The following is a 16,851-nucleotide window of genomic DNA, read 5'->3' on the forward strand; positions in this document are numbered from 1 at the left end:
TTTGTGCTAGAACAAAGTATGAAGCATTCAGGGAAGAAAAAAAAAAAAAAAAAAATCAAATGTGTGTGTGCACTTATGTCTATTGCTCTGAAATTCATCACATTCCTTTCACTGATGTTTCAGCTGCCAACGTCAACAGAATGATGTTCAAGCATGTAGGTTTTTTTAGCTAGTTTTTGTTTGTTTCAGGGACAAAATGCATACCATTTTAGATGAACCTAGTGGTCCAATCCAGCAGTCCAACTTTACATACAGAAAATAAAAGCACAATGACACTGACAGAACCAGCCGTGTTGAACCATTTTAGACCAGAAAAGCATTTCTGGCAAGATTCTGAAGCTCTGTTGTGTGTTACACTTGTTAAAAATTCCAGAAGCCAATAAGTCAGGCACAAAAAAAGAAAAATACTATTATTAAAAACAAATCAAAAGCCTCATATTCATCATTTACCACAATTACATGCTTCCCAGGGACTGCATATTAGAGAACAAACTTGTGCGTTGTGCGCTTGGTAAATGGTACTTGTCAAATCAATATAGTAAATTGCATGTTTAAAAGAACAAACCCTAAGAAGACAACAGGCAGCCAGTTTCTTGGTTATTGGTTACATTTTATTCTATGTACAGTAATTTGTTATAAATATAATACATCATTTTTTTTCAGAAAAGCAGTCATGTAGATACATTTAAATAACAGTTTGATCATAGTAGTGGAAATGACAATGAGAGCTGAGGTGGTGGGAGAGGATGATTGGTTTGTAGAAAATTAAAAATTTCCAGAGAAAACAGCACAGCCCACCCACACAAAGATGCACAAACAAAAATATGCTCTCAAACTGTGACTTTTACCCTCTTACAGGTCCTTAAAAGTCTCACTGGGCAACATGGATTCTGCCAATTCCTCACTGGGTTACGAACATTAAGATGGCTCCTCGTCTGGACTTCACCAATCCCGCTGGCTTCTCATAAGGTGATGTTAAGTTGCAGTCTGACTGAATGAGGCAGAATACGCCATCCTTTCAGCAGTTGCAATGTTCTCAACCGCAGCTCATCAGGTTACAGCGTTTCATCTTCTGGTTTTAAGATAGCACTGGAGATGTTTTTATGTTACTGTGGCAACAGATCGCAACCATGAGATAGCCAGCAGGGCAGAATGAGGCAGAGATGCATTGCCATTTACATTACCACATGTTTGGGATCTTGAAAAAAAAAAAAAAAAAAAATGTAGTTCTAAAAACAAAAATATTTCATAAAACAAGCAAAAATCTTCAAAAAAAAAAAAAAAATACATGTCTGACACGAGAGATAAATTAACATGGGATCCAGTCACGCTTCAGGTGCATTTAAGACGAAACATCTAGAGTCTGTTTGTGTTTAGCTCACCATGGCAAGCACATCAGATGCAGTGTTAAGTTGAAATATTTGTGTTCAAGTCTTTTTAATTACTTATCTCTCTCTCAATTAGATTTTGCTTAAGCAAGAAGTAGAAAAATCTTGGACTCCGGTCTGTTTCATTTATTTAGGTGAGCTGAGAACAGGACAACGTCGCGGAGTTACTCAAACGCTGTTGATGATAATAAGCGCAGGCATGGCGCTCTGCTGGCTGGTCTCACACATAGCGCTGGTCTGTGCCAACTTGGCAAAAACACGAGGTGTGCCCAAATTATAAACTCCAGCCTGGAAGAAACAGGCTTTCAAGGAAAGCGTGTACACCTCTTGTGCTTGGAGTTGCAACTTATATTGGGTCTGGCCCAGCCAGCTAAACGAACCATGCACTTCCAGAGACTCCGGGCTGCATAAAGAGACAACGAGAGTGTGAGACAAATACTCTAAATATTGATAACATTTGGACTTTAAGGCCCCGGTATACTCACGCTGAAGTTGTTTTTAGTTCTTCGCTTAGGGGTAAAAATAAGTTCGAAATACGTGACCAGTGGTATACTGTTAGTGAACTGTTGAGAACGGCATTTAGATGAATATGTAAATGTGTGCTGCACGCTTACAATAACAATATAAACAACAAAAATGACAGCGGGGAGAAAACAGGAGTTAAAGAGATAGTCCACCCAAAAATTTAAATTATCCCATGATTTACTCACCCTCAAGCCATCCTAGGTGTATAAGACTGTCTTCTTTTAGACGAACACAATTGGAGTTATATTAAAAAAATATCCTGGCTCTTCCAAGCTTTATAATGGGAGTGAATGGTGCTTACAGTTTTGAAGCTCAAAAAAGCTCATCCATCCATCATAAAAGTAATCCATATGACTCCAGGAGGTTAATAAAGGCCTTCTGAAGTGAAGCAATTGGTTTTTGTAAGAAAAATATCCATATTTACAACTTTATAAACTATAATATCTAGCTTCCAGCAAATGGCTGTACACATCGAGTTACGGCGAAAGAGTAACCGCTGACACGACGTATGACGTAGGAGTAGTGTAAGCTTAGACGACCTCTTGCGGTTCAAACAAATAGGGCTGGGCAACAAACTGAAGCTCCTCTTCTCTTATATCGAAATCCTCTGACATTTCTATTTAAAAATTCTCAATTTAGACTTCTAATTCATGACTGGTGTTTTATTTTACTCTATCCTCTGTGCTTCCACATTCGTCAATATGTCATGTGTCATGTCAGAGGTTACGTTTCCGCCGCAAGTCAACTTGTGTATTGATGTTTGCTGCAAGCTGGTTATTATAGTTTATAAAGTTATAAATATGGATATTTTTCTTACAAAAATCCATTGCTTCACTTCAAAAAGCACTTTGTTAACCCCCTGGAGTCCTATGGTTTACTTTTATGGATGGATGGATGGATGGATGCGCTTTTTTGGGCTTCAAAACTGTGAGAAGAGCCAGGATATTTTTTAATACATCTCTGATTGTGTTCATCTGAAAGAAGATAGTCATATACATCTAGGATGGCTTGAGGGTGAGTAAATCATGGGATAATTTTAATTTTTGTGTGAATTATCCCTTTAAGAAAGCATCTGATCAGTGATGTGGATATGTTCGCACCAGCTCTGCAATTTGGCAGTTCAGTAAAGTCACGTCACATTTATTTAGGCTATATAGCAATAGATTGTTTAAAAGCAAGCAGGTTTACATTATTAAATATGAAAAACTGTCAGTATCTCTTTCAACTAGATCTACATCATTGTCTACTAAAAAGCAGCTCTCCAGCTTTCTCAACCTCGATGGACTGAAGCGAAGAAATTAAGATTTCCACGTCAAAGAAGGCAGAGCCTCAGAGCCACACCTACCTATTATGTCACTTCCACGGACCAATGGTAGTTCAAAAGGTGTTTACCAGCCAAAGCGAACTTTTTCGGAAAGTTTGCCTTGGCAAGCCATTTCGAACTCCCGAAACAACACCAACAAACTTTGTTCTGACCTGATTTTGTTCAAAATGACGTCACACGTTAGTTTTTCGATTTTGCTTGAAGTATATCGGGGCCTTTAGGTATCAGGAAAAACAGATGTACCTGGTCGTTTTATGCCGCAGATCAATGATGACGTCTACCTGAGCCAAGGAACAGTTGGACAACGTCAGGGTGACTGGTACCATACATAAACTAGGGAAGAAAAGGAAAAAAAAAGAAAAAAAGAAAGTCAAGTACAGCAAGACTTGAAAGATGGGTTTCAGATGTAGGTCTAATTCTTGAAATTTCTCCTCTTGACGCAGTGCATTGTGCAACCTCCACAAAAGTATGGCTGCATGATATATTGAAATTAATATACATCGAAATATCACAAATGTACATGGCGATATGCATATTGCAATAATAGGCTACTTCCAAAAGCTGCAAAAAGTCAAAGTTTTAGGTCAACACGTATAGCAGAGAATAGACTGGGCAGGCGACTGTTACTTACGTGTGACTTGCTTGATGTTAAAAAGAGTTATTAAGCACAATAAGCTGCAGAAAACAACTAACATGATGACACACCTGAAGCGCACACACAGAAAGCCGCCTCTCAGACAACGAGCGATCGCAAATTCAGTTCTCTTTTGCACCTTATCACACTCCAATGGTCAAATACACAGTGTTATGTTAAAATGCCTTTCTTGGCGAGTATTCATGTGAACACAGTCGGTAATACAGTATACCTCTTGACTGAATAACTTTTGTAGCTTTAATATGAATCGTATATTTAATTCACGTGAAGACTGTGCAGTTTTATTTCTACATTTAATTATTCATTTTCTGTATTGTTTCTTACTTGAATGCTGTTTATTTCATTTGTATCTTTGTCCTATTATTTGTAATTGATTTGTGACATTACTATTTATGTAATGCTAAAACACTGCTGTTCACTTTCAGGTGAAGTAGTAAGGCTTTCTTTTCACAGAAAGAATGTGAAACATTTATTGGTTATATCAGTTTATAGTTTTTAAATATATTTAAATATAATTTAAATTGATTTTCCACACTTATAGCATTATCGTATTGCATATTGAATATCACATTATTTAACAAGTTATCTCATACCGTGCAGCCCAACACAAAAGCAAACCAAAAACAAACAGTTTATTCTTTAATTGAAAAATGCACTAGAAAACAACCTTTCTTGCATCTCATGACCTCATATTGGAACTCAATGCGCCCAAGTTTTCAAGCCAGACAAAATTGATTATTTCATTTTGTGATGTAAGAGAGAGCGGTCTTGACTTTCATCTGGATATTACTTTGATCAATGGTTCTCATAACTTCTGTTAATCCCATACTGGTGCGCAGCAACTTTAAGTCATTTGTCCTGAAGCACAAATATGGATGGACTAAACCTCTGCCTCTTGAACCTCCTGAACATTTATCTCATAATGCTACAAGATGTTTGGTTCAATTTCCTGGCAAATCTTTCTTTATGTTAGGGCTGTTGCACAGTGGGATGTTTTTAGGTTTTAAATCCTGTTCCTATCTCCCTCCCCATCCTAAAAAAAAAAAAAAAAAAAAATTAAAATAACTACATTAAATAAAAAAATTAACCCTATATATTTTGTAAAAAGCATGTTATAGATTTTATTTTGAACGATTATTTTGGAACTTGTAACATTTCATCAAAATGTCAACTAGATTTTCCAGTGAAAACGAATGCCGAACTTCTCAGACCATTTAGTCTGCTAAAACTTTGCTCCTCCACAATCGACCTCAAGCTCACATTCATTTTGAAGTGCAATGCACATATCTCAAAATTCAATCAACAACTGATGAATAGAACCAAGTCCCGCCCTACATCTCTTTTCTTTTCCGATAATCCATTACACTCGCATGTACATCACATTACGGAAGAAAAGATTTGCTGCTACTTCAGTTTCATCTCAGCTTTAAGTACTTTTTTCCAACTGTGGTTTTATTTCAGCTAGTGTGATATCCTGACTGAAAAGAAGGAGAAAAAAAACAAACAAAAAAAAACAACTACAAGCTATTTGTCTGTTCACACTAAGGTCCTGTTTACACCTGTTATTAAGATGTGTTTTGGTCGATTGGATCACAAGTAGATGAGGGAGACATACTCGTTTACATCAGGTGTTTCAATCCATCTCTTTTGTCTTTTGTCTTCGAGGGGAGGGTCTATGGCCAGGTAAATGTATGGGTTTTTTCAGATCTTTCGATCTAATGGCCAAATAAACTAGAGCAATTTACATATGAATGCGCACGGAGACAACAGGAAAACATTGGGAGAGTATCAGCTTTTGTTTCTGCTCTGACAGCCGCAAGACTGGCCGAATGCTGTGAGTGTGTGTTAGAAATCAGGAATGGTGAGAGAACATTGTGCTTGGTATGTTTTTCATCTTCAATCCAAACTTGGGTCTTCAGCTGACAAAGTTTAAATCCTGTCTGGTTGGCATGCTTCCCATAATGTTTACATGTTAGGTCAGTAGGTGGAGAATGGCGGTCTTTTGCAGCTGTTCAAACACAATCGACCACATGAGTGTCTACACTACGAAAGCAATCCGTTCGAATGTGTTTTCGACTACTTTTGGAATTTGTCGAAAGTGGACAAGCTCAAAACGTTTTACACACCGTTTCCACCTGTATTTAGCGTTGTCTACTTGTGATCCATTCGACCAAAAAGCATCAGCAGGTGGAAACGGTCTAGAAGTGACTATGCTGCGTTACGCAGTCAATCTGAATGTATCTGATGTGCAGTATATAGCTATGCTGTGTGGGATTTTTGGCCAATGAGATTTCACTATGGATAGTGCCACCAAAATAGAAAGCAACAAAGTGACAAAATGTCCTAACGCTTGTGTTTGGTTAGGTCAAAAAAAATTGACAGGAAAGAGCTTTTAGTGCTTGACAGATTTGATTAAGACACTTTGTAAGGGTTGTTTATAGTGGCAGGGACTTGGGTCTATCCATCGGTTGTTGCTTGGATGAAGGAAGATCTTAATTCCTTAAGTCCAGCAAACATCACCAGAGAGAAGTCTGTCGTTTCACCAGATCACTTGCAATAAGATGCATTTAGAAAATTTCCATTTCATACCGACTTGTGATTCATCTCGAATATGTTTTGCATTTAGGTTAGTTTGACCGAGGACAGGCCTTTGTTTCTCACAGAATGACCAAATAAATTTATGCGAGCACATTCGCAAAAAATCCAAAGCTATGAGTGATGACTGAGTGCTTAGAGTGCCATAACCTCGACCTGGTCCAGTTTATCTCAATCTTTCACACTTTAATGCGAACACACCTACTTTCCACGCACCACTGCAGAGCTAGGCCAGACAAACGCTCCTGTGGGCGTAACTGGGCATTAGTGTACGTCTGTGCAAGTCTTATCACCTCCGAAACACAGTCGGTGGATTTCGGTAAACCAATTCATGTCTCTTTGAGGTTTTTAAGAGTGTTTGTTTGTGTGCGCTTCACCTCTTTTGTGGGAAGGGATGATCATAAGACTCTGGGTAGTGGAGGCAGGTCTTTATGAGGTGGGAAAGCTGTTCCAGAGAGGGCTTGCTTACAGGAGGTGGAATGTCAGGCTTGAACTTCAAAAGCACCATCTCCTGAGTTTCCTAAAAGACAAAAAAGCAGAAGTTTTATTCAATCTGAATTCTGAAAATAGCTTTGTTAAAGAAAGCTTTTCATTTGGTTTAAAGTGCGTACATGGCTGAGAGAAGGAAACGAGGTGGATGACTCTGAATGAACGTAAAAGGGAGAAAAGCACGTGAGTGTTTCTATAAAAAGACTTTGAGATCAACATGTCTGACGCCATTCCCTCACGTGAGGGACTTCCTCTGCCATGAGTGAGTGTTGCTATGCAACGGCGCGCAGAGAGAAATTTTAGACTGGATGGAATCAGGCCCAACAGGAGGAGGGAAACAGAGGGGGAAAAAATTAATGAGCAAAAAGAACAACTGAAATAACAAGTGCATGTGTCTTTAAATGCAAATGAGCTGCTGCTCCCCACCCCACTTTCCAGAAGAGGGCGGAGCCTGTACAGCTCGTGCCTCAAAATTGGTTTTGATTATCATCTCTATCACGGTCACACTCACGTGACATTGCAGTTCTTCATCATCATGAAAATTAATTATCTGCATGAAAGTTAATTGTCTGCATGCGTTTTAAAGCTGTATCAGTTTAAACTTCTAAAATATGGTTTTATGACTTTTTTGGCATTTTTGTGGAAAATGTCACATTTTTTTCAGGATTCTTTGTTGAATAGAAAGTTCAAAAGAACAGCATTTATTTGAATGGAAATATTTGTACCATTATGAATATCTACTGCCACTTTTAATGCATCCTTGCGGAATAAAAGTCTTTCAAAATCAAAACTTAATGGCCCCAAACTTTTGAATAGTAGTGTGGGTTTGGAATGACATGAAGGTGAGTAAATGATGACACAATGTTATTTTCTGAGTGTACCACTTTTTTAATGCACAATATCTGCTTGGCATCTACTACACTTACAATGTATAGTCATCAAATCAGCAGAGAGCTGTCATTTTGTACAAAACACCCACACAGAACTCTCCAATTCCTTCACCTTGCTAATACCATATATTAAATCCTTGTGAACACACACACACACACACACACACACACCTGCTTTTTCTGCTGCTTATTTTTCCCATTACAGAGCTATAACAGGCAAGATAATTCTCTGCAGTGAACATCAGTAAACACATTAACCGTCTGTATATTAATCTACAGATTGAAAAAGAGTAATCTCTAGTCTGGAAAGTCAGCATGCAGATCCAAACGCAGACACACGAAGGTCAGAGCCTGTCTCTCTGTGCTGTCTGGCTCTCTGACCGTTTAAAGCACCTTTGGATGAATCCATCTTCATAAAGAGCCGGACTCACTTATAATGCTCTCAAAGTCACTTTGCTCTTGCACTCTGTCTCAGATGGAGAAAATAGAAAGTCAAATTATGAGAGGAAGACTTGAACGAGAGCCAGAGCAGAGGACTCTGTATTTATCTTGTATTCGAGGGCTGTACGCACTTCTCTTATCATGGTGTAGGGATTTAAAGTACATTCATGTAAAGTATTGAGTAGCATCATACAGCCTCATTTGAAGCTAATTTGCAGTACACACACTGAAATTAAACTATCAAGGCCAGACACCTCACAAGGAAACTTAATGTTCTAATGTTAGAAAAAGAAGGGGATAAAGACAAAGTGCATGGTGTGAAATGCTGAAAAAAAGACGTAATGCGAAGGCCAAAAATGTCCATCTGTGATGGGCTCTATTAATTTGGTGAGGCTTAGAGGGGTCTGGGTTCCTCTGGGGCACTCACACATTCTAGTGAACCACTCTGAGACCCCTGAGAAAGTGTTAAAACTCACCAAATGTTCAATTTACTAAATGTCACAGAGTTTTTGCAAGGAACATAAGCATATTAAAGGGAAAGTTCACCCAAAAAGTAAAATTCTGATATAATTTACTCACCCTCATGTGATTCCAAACCAATAAGACTTTCGTTCATATTCAAAACACAAATTAAGCCATTTTTAATGAAACCTGAGATTTTTCTGCCCATTCTACCAAACACTTCATAAAGCTCATACAGACATTGTAAAAGAAAACCATATGAAGTCATCTAAAAAAAACCAAGTGTGTCCGACTACGTCCCGCAGTACTACAAACCACGCCCCTACTAATTACGCCCCCTGCAATGAAACAGCCATTCAGGATGTCATCAGAGCCCCACCCGCTGATGTCATCACTAGTGCTGCTCTTCTTCTACTTCACCTTCTTTGTTTTTTAAGCTTCACTTTCGCCACCTAGTGATGAGGCATATAGATCGTATAACATCACCATTTTAATTATTAAGTATTTTAATTATGAAGCTTAACAGTAAATTTTTTTTTTATGGAAAGGGTAGGTTTAGGGTAAGGTTTAGGTGTGGGGGTAGGTTTTTAGCTATAATTACCATGTATTAATTTGTAGGGCTGCCTTTGACTAAAAAATTTTCTGGTCGACTAGTAGTCGTTCATATTAAGCATTAGTCGACTAATCGCACGTGTATTAATAAACCATATAAATCATAATAATGAGCCTTTAATGCCTAAATAGCCTAATCAGCGCTTAAGCGCATGCATAAAGCTTGCCACAGCACACAAGCAGAAGTAATAATTATAAATGCGTCAGGGAAATACAGCAAGGAGAATGTTTTAACATTTTAATAATTAATTAATAAACTAGTGTTTTCTGTATTTTCGGATGCAGCGATGAAGTTGACGATGCTGACTTGTCATCTCCGCAGTAGTGGATGCGCCTATGTGCACGTTTCATACGGATTACATAACATGAAAATATTTGTTTTCCATTTGAATTAGTTCATTTAAAAAGTAGACATTTCACTTTCTATAGATATGTTTTTCATGTCTGTGTGACAAGTTTACAAGGTGTTTCGGTTCTTTCTTTTTTCCGACCTCAAGTTCACAGAGAGAGACGGCAGAAATCGCACCGTTTGCTTTCATTATTTTACAAAAGTATGTTTTGTTGTTATTGTGAGTGCCCGCAAATAAGCGTAGACTCTTTACAGATTCAAAAGATGCATTACTCTTATCTGTATGACCAAAAATAACATTTTAAGTGCAAGTGATCGCACCGGCGCCTCCATGTTAGCGGTCATGCAGTAAGCGCGCTACTATTCAGCTTTCACACTCCCCACAAACACTTGAATAGCCCACATTTTTCTAGGTTAACGTTAAAGTGAGAGGCCATGAAAAGTTGCTTCTACTTACGTTTCATATGATAAGCCATATTTGAGGTCGATGAATGAGCATTTGGATCTCATGCCCGATGTACTGCATTTATTATTTAGACCAGCTGTTAACGATCTGTCCGTCACAGACTGCGTGACTTTGCCACTTCCTGTGGAGTATTTTTTTCTTGCGACTAATAAAATTTTGGTCGACTAAGCCTCTTCTCGTCAACTAACGGTTAGCCGACTATTAGGGGGGAAGCCCTATTAATAGTATAATGTTTTACTACAAAGCGGTTATTTCAAAATTAATACGATTCGTAAGCAATACAAGCTCATCTTACAAACATTTCATACATAAAACATAAAATAATTTGCTTTAAATGATTGTTTTAGTCAATGACATCCACACTGGTTTCTTTGCAGGAGGCATAACTTCTTGTAGTAGGCATAATTTGCAGGGGAATGGTTTGTAGTACCCTTCTCCAAAAAACATGATCGCTTTATATGATTTTATTCACATACTGATCAACATGCATACACAAAACCCATCAAATATGGTAAACAATCTCAACAAACCTCATTGGTTCTTGCACGTCAAGCAAGTATATGTTTTAAGCCTCTGTTTCCCATATTTGATGTGCTCTATGTATGTGCATCATATAAAGCAATCGTGTCTCTTCAGAAGACTTGGATTAAACTACTTGATTCACATGGATTGCTTTTACCATCTTTTTACTAACGTTTTGAAGTGCCAAAGTTTTAATGGAATAAACTTTCAATGGAAGGTCAGAAATCTCTTTAGGTTAAGGGAAATCAAAGAAAAATGAACAACACTATACAGTAGTTTCCATCAATGCAGTGAACTACTTTTTTGGCTTCCACAAGTATCCAGGTGTCTCCAATAAAATCACACACAATGATGAGCTTCAAGGTCTGTGTCCTCCATTTTATCTATCCTTGCGCCATGAGTATCAAAGAAACTTTCTTCCAACCTTCACCCTTCATAAAACGCTGCAAGGTCAGGAGACTGAAATTATTTATTTTTTTTCACATTCTTCAATGTGCCTTTATAACTACCCATGCCCTACAAAAGTATCAAGGCTCTGATACACTCCTGACACATCAAGCACATAAAAACGACTTGAAGCGAGAGTGTCAACAAATGCCTTAACAATTCTGATGTCCATGACTTGAGCGATACCGAAAGATGAACACAGCCATGAATTAAAATCTCTTTGACCTCTCTATAATAAGTTGGTTTGATCTCTGATGGATCTAATCAGAAAGTAATTCAAGAAAGGCATGCCTTCAGTGATTTAGTTCAGTGCTCAAGTGCGTTATCTTGAGTTAACCGTTTGCCAGTTGGGAAGAATCAATCGGTGATGAATCAGTTCACTAAAATTCAATAAAATTTGATTTCCAACCCTACTTTATGAGACTAACATAGGCTCAGTAAAGGTGATGATACACGGGGCAACTTTTTGATCAATGTTGCCGAGCGAAGTTGCTTGGGCACTTTCCCAACAAATTTCTATCTGGATACTTTAGATCGAAATTTGTTGCCCATTCTCAATAGGAAAGTGCCCAAGCAACATCGCTTGGTAACATTGCTCCAAAATTTGCCCCATGTATCATCAACTTGAGACAATTTTCTTGCAGCATCAAATGACAAGACATTTTAAAGTTATAGGCCAAAACTTAGACAGCCAGGTCATTTGTAAGGCCCACATAAGTCAAGACATTTATTTGCAATTAAATTTAAAACATCTGTATAAAATATTATAAAGTTTTGAGAATTGTTACTTTGAGTTTGGATCTTTCACTGATACACTAAAAAAAAGGGCAAACTATTGCTTAGCAAATGTCATTTTGTGTTCATTCAATTGAGCGCTTAACCTGAATGTACTAAGATGAGGACATCTTGGGCCTTGTTTATTCCCGTCTATACCTGGTGTTTTAATCCTTCTCTTTTGTCCACTTTCAAGCACTTCTGTCCTGATTTCTTCAAGAGGATGGTTTATGGGCAGGTAAATGTATGGCTTTTTTCAGATCTTTCGATCTAATGGATGAAACTCACGCAATTTGCATATGAATGCAACCAGAGATGATGGAAAACCACACAGAGAGCATCAGCTTTCGTTTCTGCTCTGATAGACCGCTCCGAACGCTGTGAGTGTGTGTTAGAAATCAGGAATGGTGAGCGAACGTACATTTTTCGTCTTCAAACCAAACTCGGGTCTTCAGCCGACAAAGTTTAAATCCTGTCCGGTTAGCGCGCTTCCCATAATGTTTATGCATTAGGTCAGTAGGCGGAGAGTAGGTGGTCTTTAGTGGCTGTTTGAACACATTTGACCACATAAGCACCTACACTATGAAAGCAATCCATGCGTTTTCAAGTGGTTCAAAGTTAAAAAATTTTTAGACCATGTTTACACCTGTATTTAGCGTTGTCCACTTGTGATCCGATCGACAAAAACGCATCTTAATACCAGGTGTAAACAGGGCCTTGGTCTGTCAATGAAGGACAATTGAAAACACACACAAAATATTATTTGGTCATGTGCATACGTAAGTATACACTCACCGAGTCTCGTTGAAAAGATACAGTGGTCTCCTGCACTAGAGGAAGTGACTATATTCTCTATGGAGTGACGCTATATTTATGCACATTTATAAAGCACCCATGTGAAAAGATGAATAGCAAAAGAGTGACATTGTGAGATATTGTGTACTGTATGTGCAGTACCTCTTTCTGCGAGAGCGAGCAGGCCTCTTTGCCAATGGTTTGCAGTGCAACATGAAGCTGCCCCTCTAAAATGAGCTGCTTGTTATCCTCCACAACATATGCCTAAAACAATACATGGCATGATTAAAACAATGACATTCTGACCTTAAATCTTCAATAGTGTCACCAAGCATTAATTACAACAAAAATTCTGTGAGATAAAAGTGACGATTTTCTATTGACAGTAAAAGTCATTAACACCAGCAGTGTTAAAGCCCAGTGTATTGATCCAATACCAACACTTGCTAAATAATTAAGTCAATAAGTTTGGCGAATAAACATAAGTTGCTGGTAATATTTTTAGGAATCATGTTCTAATAAAGGGTTTAAATCAGTCTCAAACAGAAATTTCCCAGGGGCCAGTTGAATCAGTTGAAGAGCTTACAAAAATTAATTTTTAACTGTAGTTACTTATGGAAGGTGACATATTCCTACCCATTGGAGGAATAAAAACTATATGCAGATTTGGACTGCACTTCTTACTGTTAAAAAGTAGTGCTGTTAACAGAATAATCATCATTAATCTTATGATTTCTGAACAGTCCTCAGGAAACAGAAAGAATAAGAAACAGTCATATTATCAAATTTGGTAAATGTGTTATTGTGCTATTAGGTAAATCATAAATTACTGCCTTGGACATTAGGTTAACATTGTTAACTTTGCTAGTCCTAATAATTCTTTAATAAACAAATAAAATAACCCAAAATATAAAAAATTAAAAATGTATATATTTTAGGGGTGTAATGGAACATGTATTCGTCCCGAACCGTCAAGTACAGACAATGAATACAGTCAGTCACAGGCGATCCACACTCTAATCCCGAAGGGGGCAGCGTGTGGTAATGCAACGCTGTTTGCTAACCGGCACAACAAGAAAAAGCACAGAAGAACAGATGATCTATGCATAGATGTGTTTACGTGTAATCTCTCAACCAGTGTTTCAACCACAAAAACACATCAGTAAAACAGCATGAGAATAATATCTCACGTAGCATTACATTTACCTCGGGCAAGTCATTTAGTGTCCACAGCATGTTAGTTCACTGGAGAAATGAACTCTAGAGGGAGCATTTCACTAAATATATGCACTATACTAGCTTGTATATTCATTATATTTACTTTACCTGTTAGTAATATCTTAACTATTTAATAATATTTAAATAAATGTGTCATGAAAACAAGTTATGACAGTAACTGTGTAAATGATCATATTTCAAAAATGAATTGGAGTAGAAAAATAATTGTATAATTAGATTTAGAAGTTAATGCAAAACCTGCCTTGTGTGCAATTTACATGTTTTTTTTTATTTTTTATTTGAGTGTTTATTATTATATCAAAAAACAAATAATAAATGTAATAGTTTGGGCTCTGTTGTTAAATTATAACCTTTAATATTATAGTAATGTGCAAGAAAGGGCTCCCTGTATATAGTTTACAGCATTAGCTGAAATAGATTTATTTTATCCTTAAGAAAATGTTAATTATAATTGAATTTATTTAAAGAGAGACATATTTTGTTCAATAAACCATGTTTAATAAAAAAAGAAGAAAAAAGATGCAATTCTATGTCTAGTTTTCTCCCTCCTGTTGTACTGAACCGTGACTTCAGTACCGAGGTACTGATGTTTGTGTACCATTACCTTCCAAAGGACGATGATGTCAAGCTCTACTTCACTGCATTTTCTGATGATGTTTGTAACACTCTCATCAATCCCGCTCTGAGGCGGGAGGTTGTGTCTCTGCATTTGACTAGCACCACCTGCGGACACGCCTCCTCTCCTGGGCTCAGCGGGCAGACTCCTCCGGAAGAAAAAATCAGCACATGGAGTGGTAGAGCTGACAATCTAATGAAAGAGGAAAAGACAAAGAGAAAGAAATATGCAGAGGACAATTGAGAAGCTGAAGGAGGAAGACAGCGAGTGACGCTTAATCAAAAAGTCATTCACGAAAAGCGTGCCCTTTAGCGGGCACTTCAGTGTTTAGTTCAGTGCGTTATCTTGAGTCCATCGTCTGACGATCAATTGATTCACTAAAATTTTATTTCAGTCAAAATCATTGAACTAGTAGTGAGAACAAAAGGGCTTTCTTACTTGTTCGTTGCCAAGGTTGAGGTCGGCAAAGGTGTATTTTTCTGCTGCATCTGAAGTAGCTGAGACATTGAGAACAATAAAAGTCAGCATGTTCAAACATCAGTGTGTCAAACACAGTTTGCTGTGTTTTCATTGGCCGAAAGCAGCTGATTGTGGATGCAAAGTCATATCTAGAAATTTATTTGATAAAATGCGATTCTATCTATCTAAGTTTATGCACATTGTCTTACAGAATAAGAAAACCCAGCTGTAGACACATAATCATGATGGATGTTTTTCCATCGAAGTTTATGCAACTGTCACATGATCTGCTAAGGATGAGGCTGTGAGGGTTTGTGTATATATGTGCATGTACTGGAAGCCTTACCTTCCTCTGTTCTGCATCTGGTGGCTTTGAAGCACAGCTTCCCCCTCTCCCTGCTGGCCAGCTTAGAGTCTGCAAACACAACATGAAATGAAGGAAAAGACAAGAAAAAAAGATGAGCGTTCATCCACTTATTCTCAGAAAACCTCTTTTTGATGCTCCCACATCATAGGCCCCCATACACAAAAACAGTTTCGATGTCAAGGCCAGTTAATTAAGCAAGTTCAAAATTTCAAAGTGCACTGATGAATGCAGGGCACTTTCCTTGTTTCTCTATTATTATTTCAAAGGACAAGTTTTAATTAGGCACACATTAGACCACCTTGAACAACATATTCAGTATTTTTGAATGTATATTCAACTTTGGTCACAATTGCATGTATTTTCATAAACCACATGACAGTTTTGTGTGTGTAAAGGCCCCAGTATACTCACTGGAAAGTTTTATTTTTCTCTTTTCACTTAGGGGTAAAAAGCTTGAAATTTAATGCTAGGATTAAAGAGCATTGCTCTATAAAACAGATTGATTTAAAGAAATCAGCTTTCCAGTATTAAACATGAAAAAACAGTGTCAGTGTTGCTTACAATTAGAACTACTATAAAGCAACACTCCAGTGTGTCCATGTTTTTACTCGGTCCGAACTGAATTCCACAAAACTGAATACAAACGAACTCTGTTTTGGCCTGATTTTATTCGAAATGACATAACACCAGTTCATTCTTTGAATTCGAGGCCTTAGCAGCCCAAAAAGTCATTATTTACAGAAATCTTCTCTGTCATAGCTCTCAAATCTCATTTGTGTTTGTGCATATTTAAAGGCACAATATGTAAGATTTTTGGATTAAAATATCCAAAAACCACTAGAACAGTGTTATATATTTTGTTGACTTGAATACTTGCATTATCCCAGGTATTTCCAAGAATGTTTAAATCCAGAGAAATAAGCAATTTTAACCAGGACACGGACCATGTCCATGCTTCGCCTATCAATGACATCATACCTGCGTTATCCTCGATTTCCAGTTTTATGGTTCCATGGAAACACCAAAGACGCTTTATTATATTATATGTTTTATTAGACAGGTGAACAACTGTTTGAATACATTTATAGACAGAAAAACAGCTCAACACATTTAATCTTATTGTTTGAATCTCGTTTTCTTGATTTTCCGCGAGTACCATGTTTTTATGCCTCAGAGAAAAACACTATTTTGTCAAGTAGCTTACATAGCATAATCAGATGCAGCTTTATTTTTAGTAGCAGTAATACAGCATTTTCTCCGTCATTCAATGTTTTAAAATCAATTGTATGCCATTTATCAACACAAGCCATCCAGCATTTAATGATATTCTAATATCGATCTAGCTTACTGCAGTGTGCAACAAGTGTCTCACAGCAGCTGCCGAGCGAACACACAGAGTAACGTTATAACATAATTTTCCACACACTCAAATGTAT

The 16,851-nt window shown here is 37.4% G+C and overlaps 1 protein-coding gene across 6 annotated transcripts in view; it reads right to left on the minus strand.

Annotated features, from left to right (window-relative positions):
• Positions 1-589: 589 nt before the first annotated feature.
• trappc8 (trafficking protein particle complex subunit 8) overlaps positions 590-16,851 on the minus strand; it is a 67,695-nt gene continuing 51,433 nt past the window's right edge. For all 6 annotated transcript variants that reach the window (XM_051874791.1, XM_051874795.1, XM_051874793.1 and 3 more), the window contains 7 exons: positions 15,395-15,463; positions 15,028-15,086; positions 14,578-14,781; positions 12,897-12,998; positions 6,865-7,007; positions 3,481-3,570; positions 590-1,791 (listed from right to left, as the gene is read on the minus strand). In XM_051874791.1, coding sequence (XP_051730751.1) covers positions 1,557-1,791; positions 3,481-3,570; positions 6,865-7,007; positions 12,897-12,998; positions 14,578-14,781; positions 15,028-15,086; positions 15,395-15,463 — 902 coding nt within the window. In that variant the 3' untranslated portion in view covers positions 590-1,556. The remainder of the gene's footprint in view (positions 1,792-3,480; positions 3,571-6,864; positions 7,008-12,896; positions 12,999-14,577; positions 14,782-15,027; positions 15,087-15,394; positions 15,464-16,851) is intronic.

The sequence above is a fragment of the Ctenopharyngodon idella genome, chromosome 20 (genome assembly GCF_019924925.1).
Source record: "Ctenopharyngodon idella isolate HZGC_01 chromosome 20, HZGC01, whole genome shotgun sequence".
Taxonomy (NCBI): domain Eukaryota; kingdom Metazoa; phylum Chordata; class Actinopteri; order Cypriniformes; family Xenocyprididae; genus Ctenopharyngodon; species Ctenopharyngodon idella.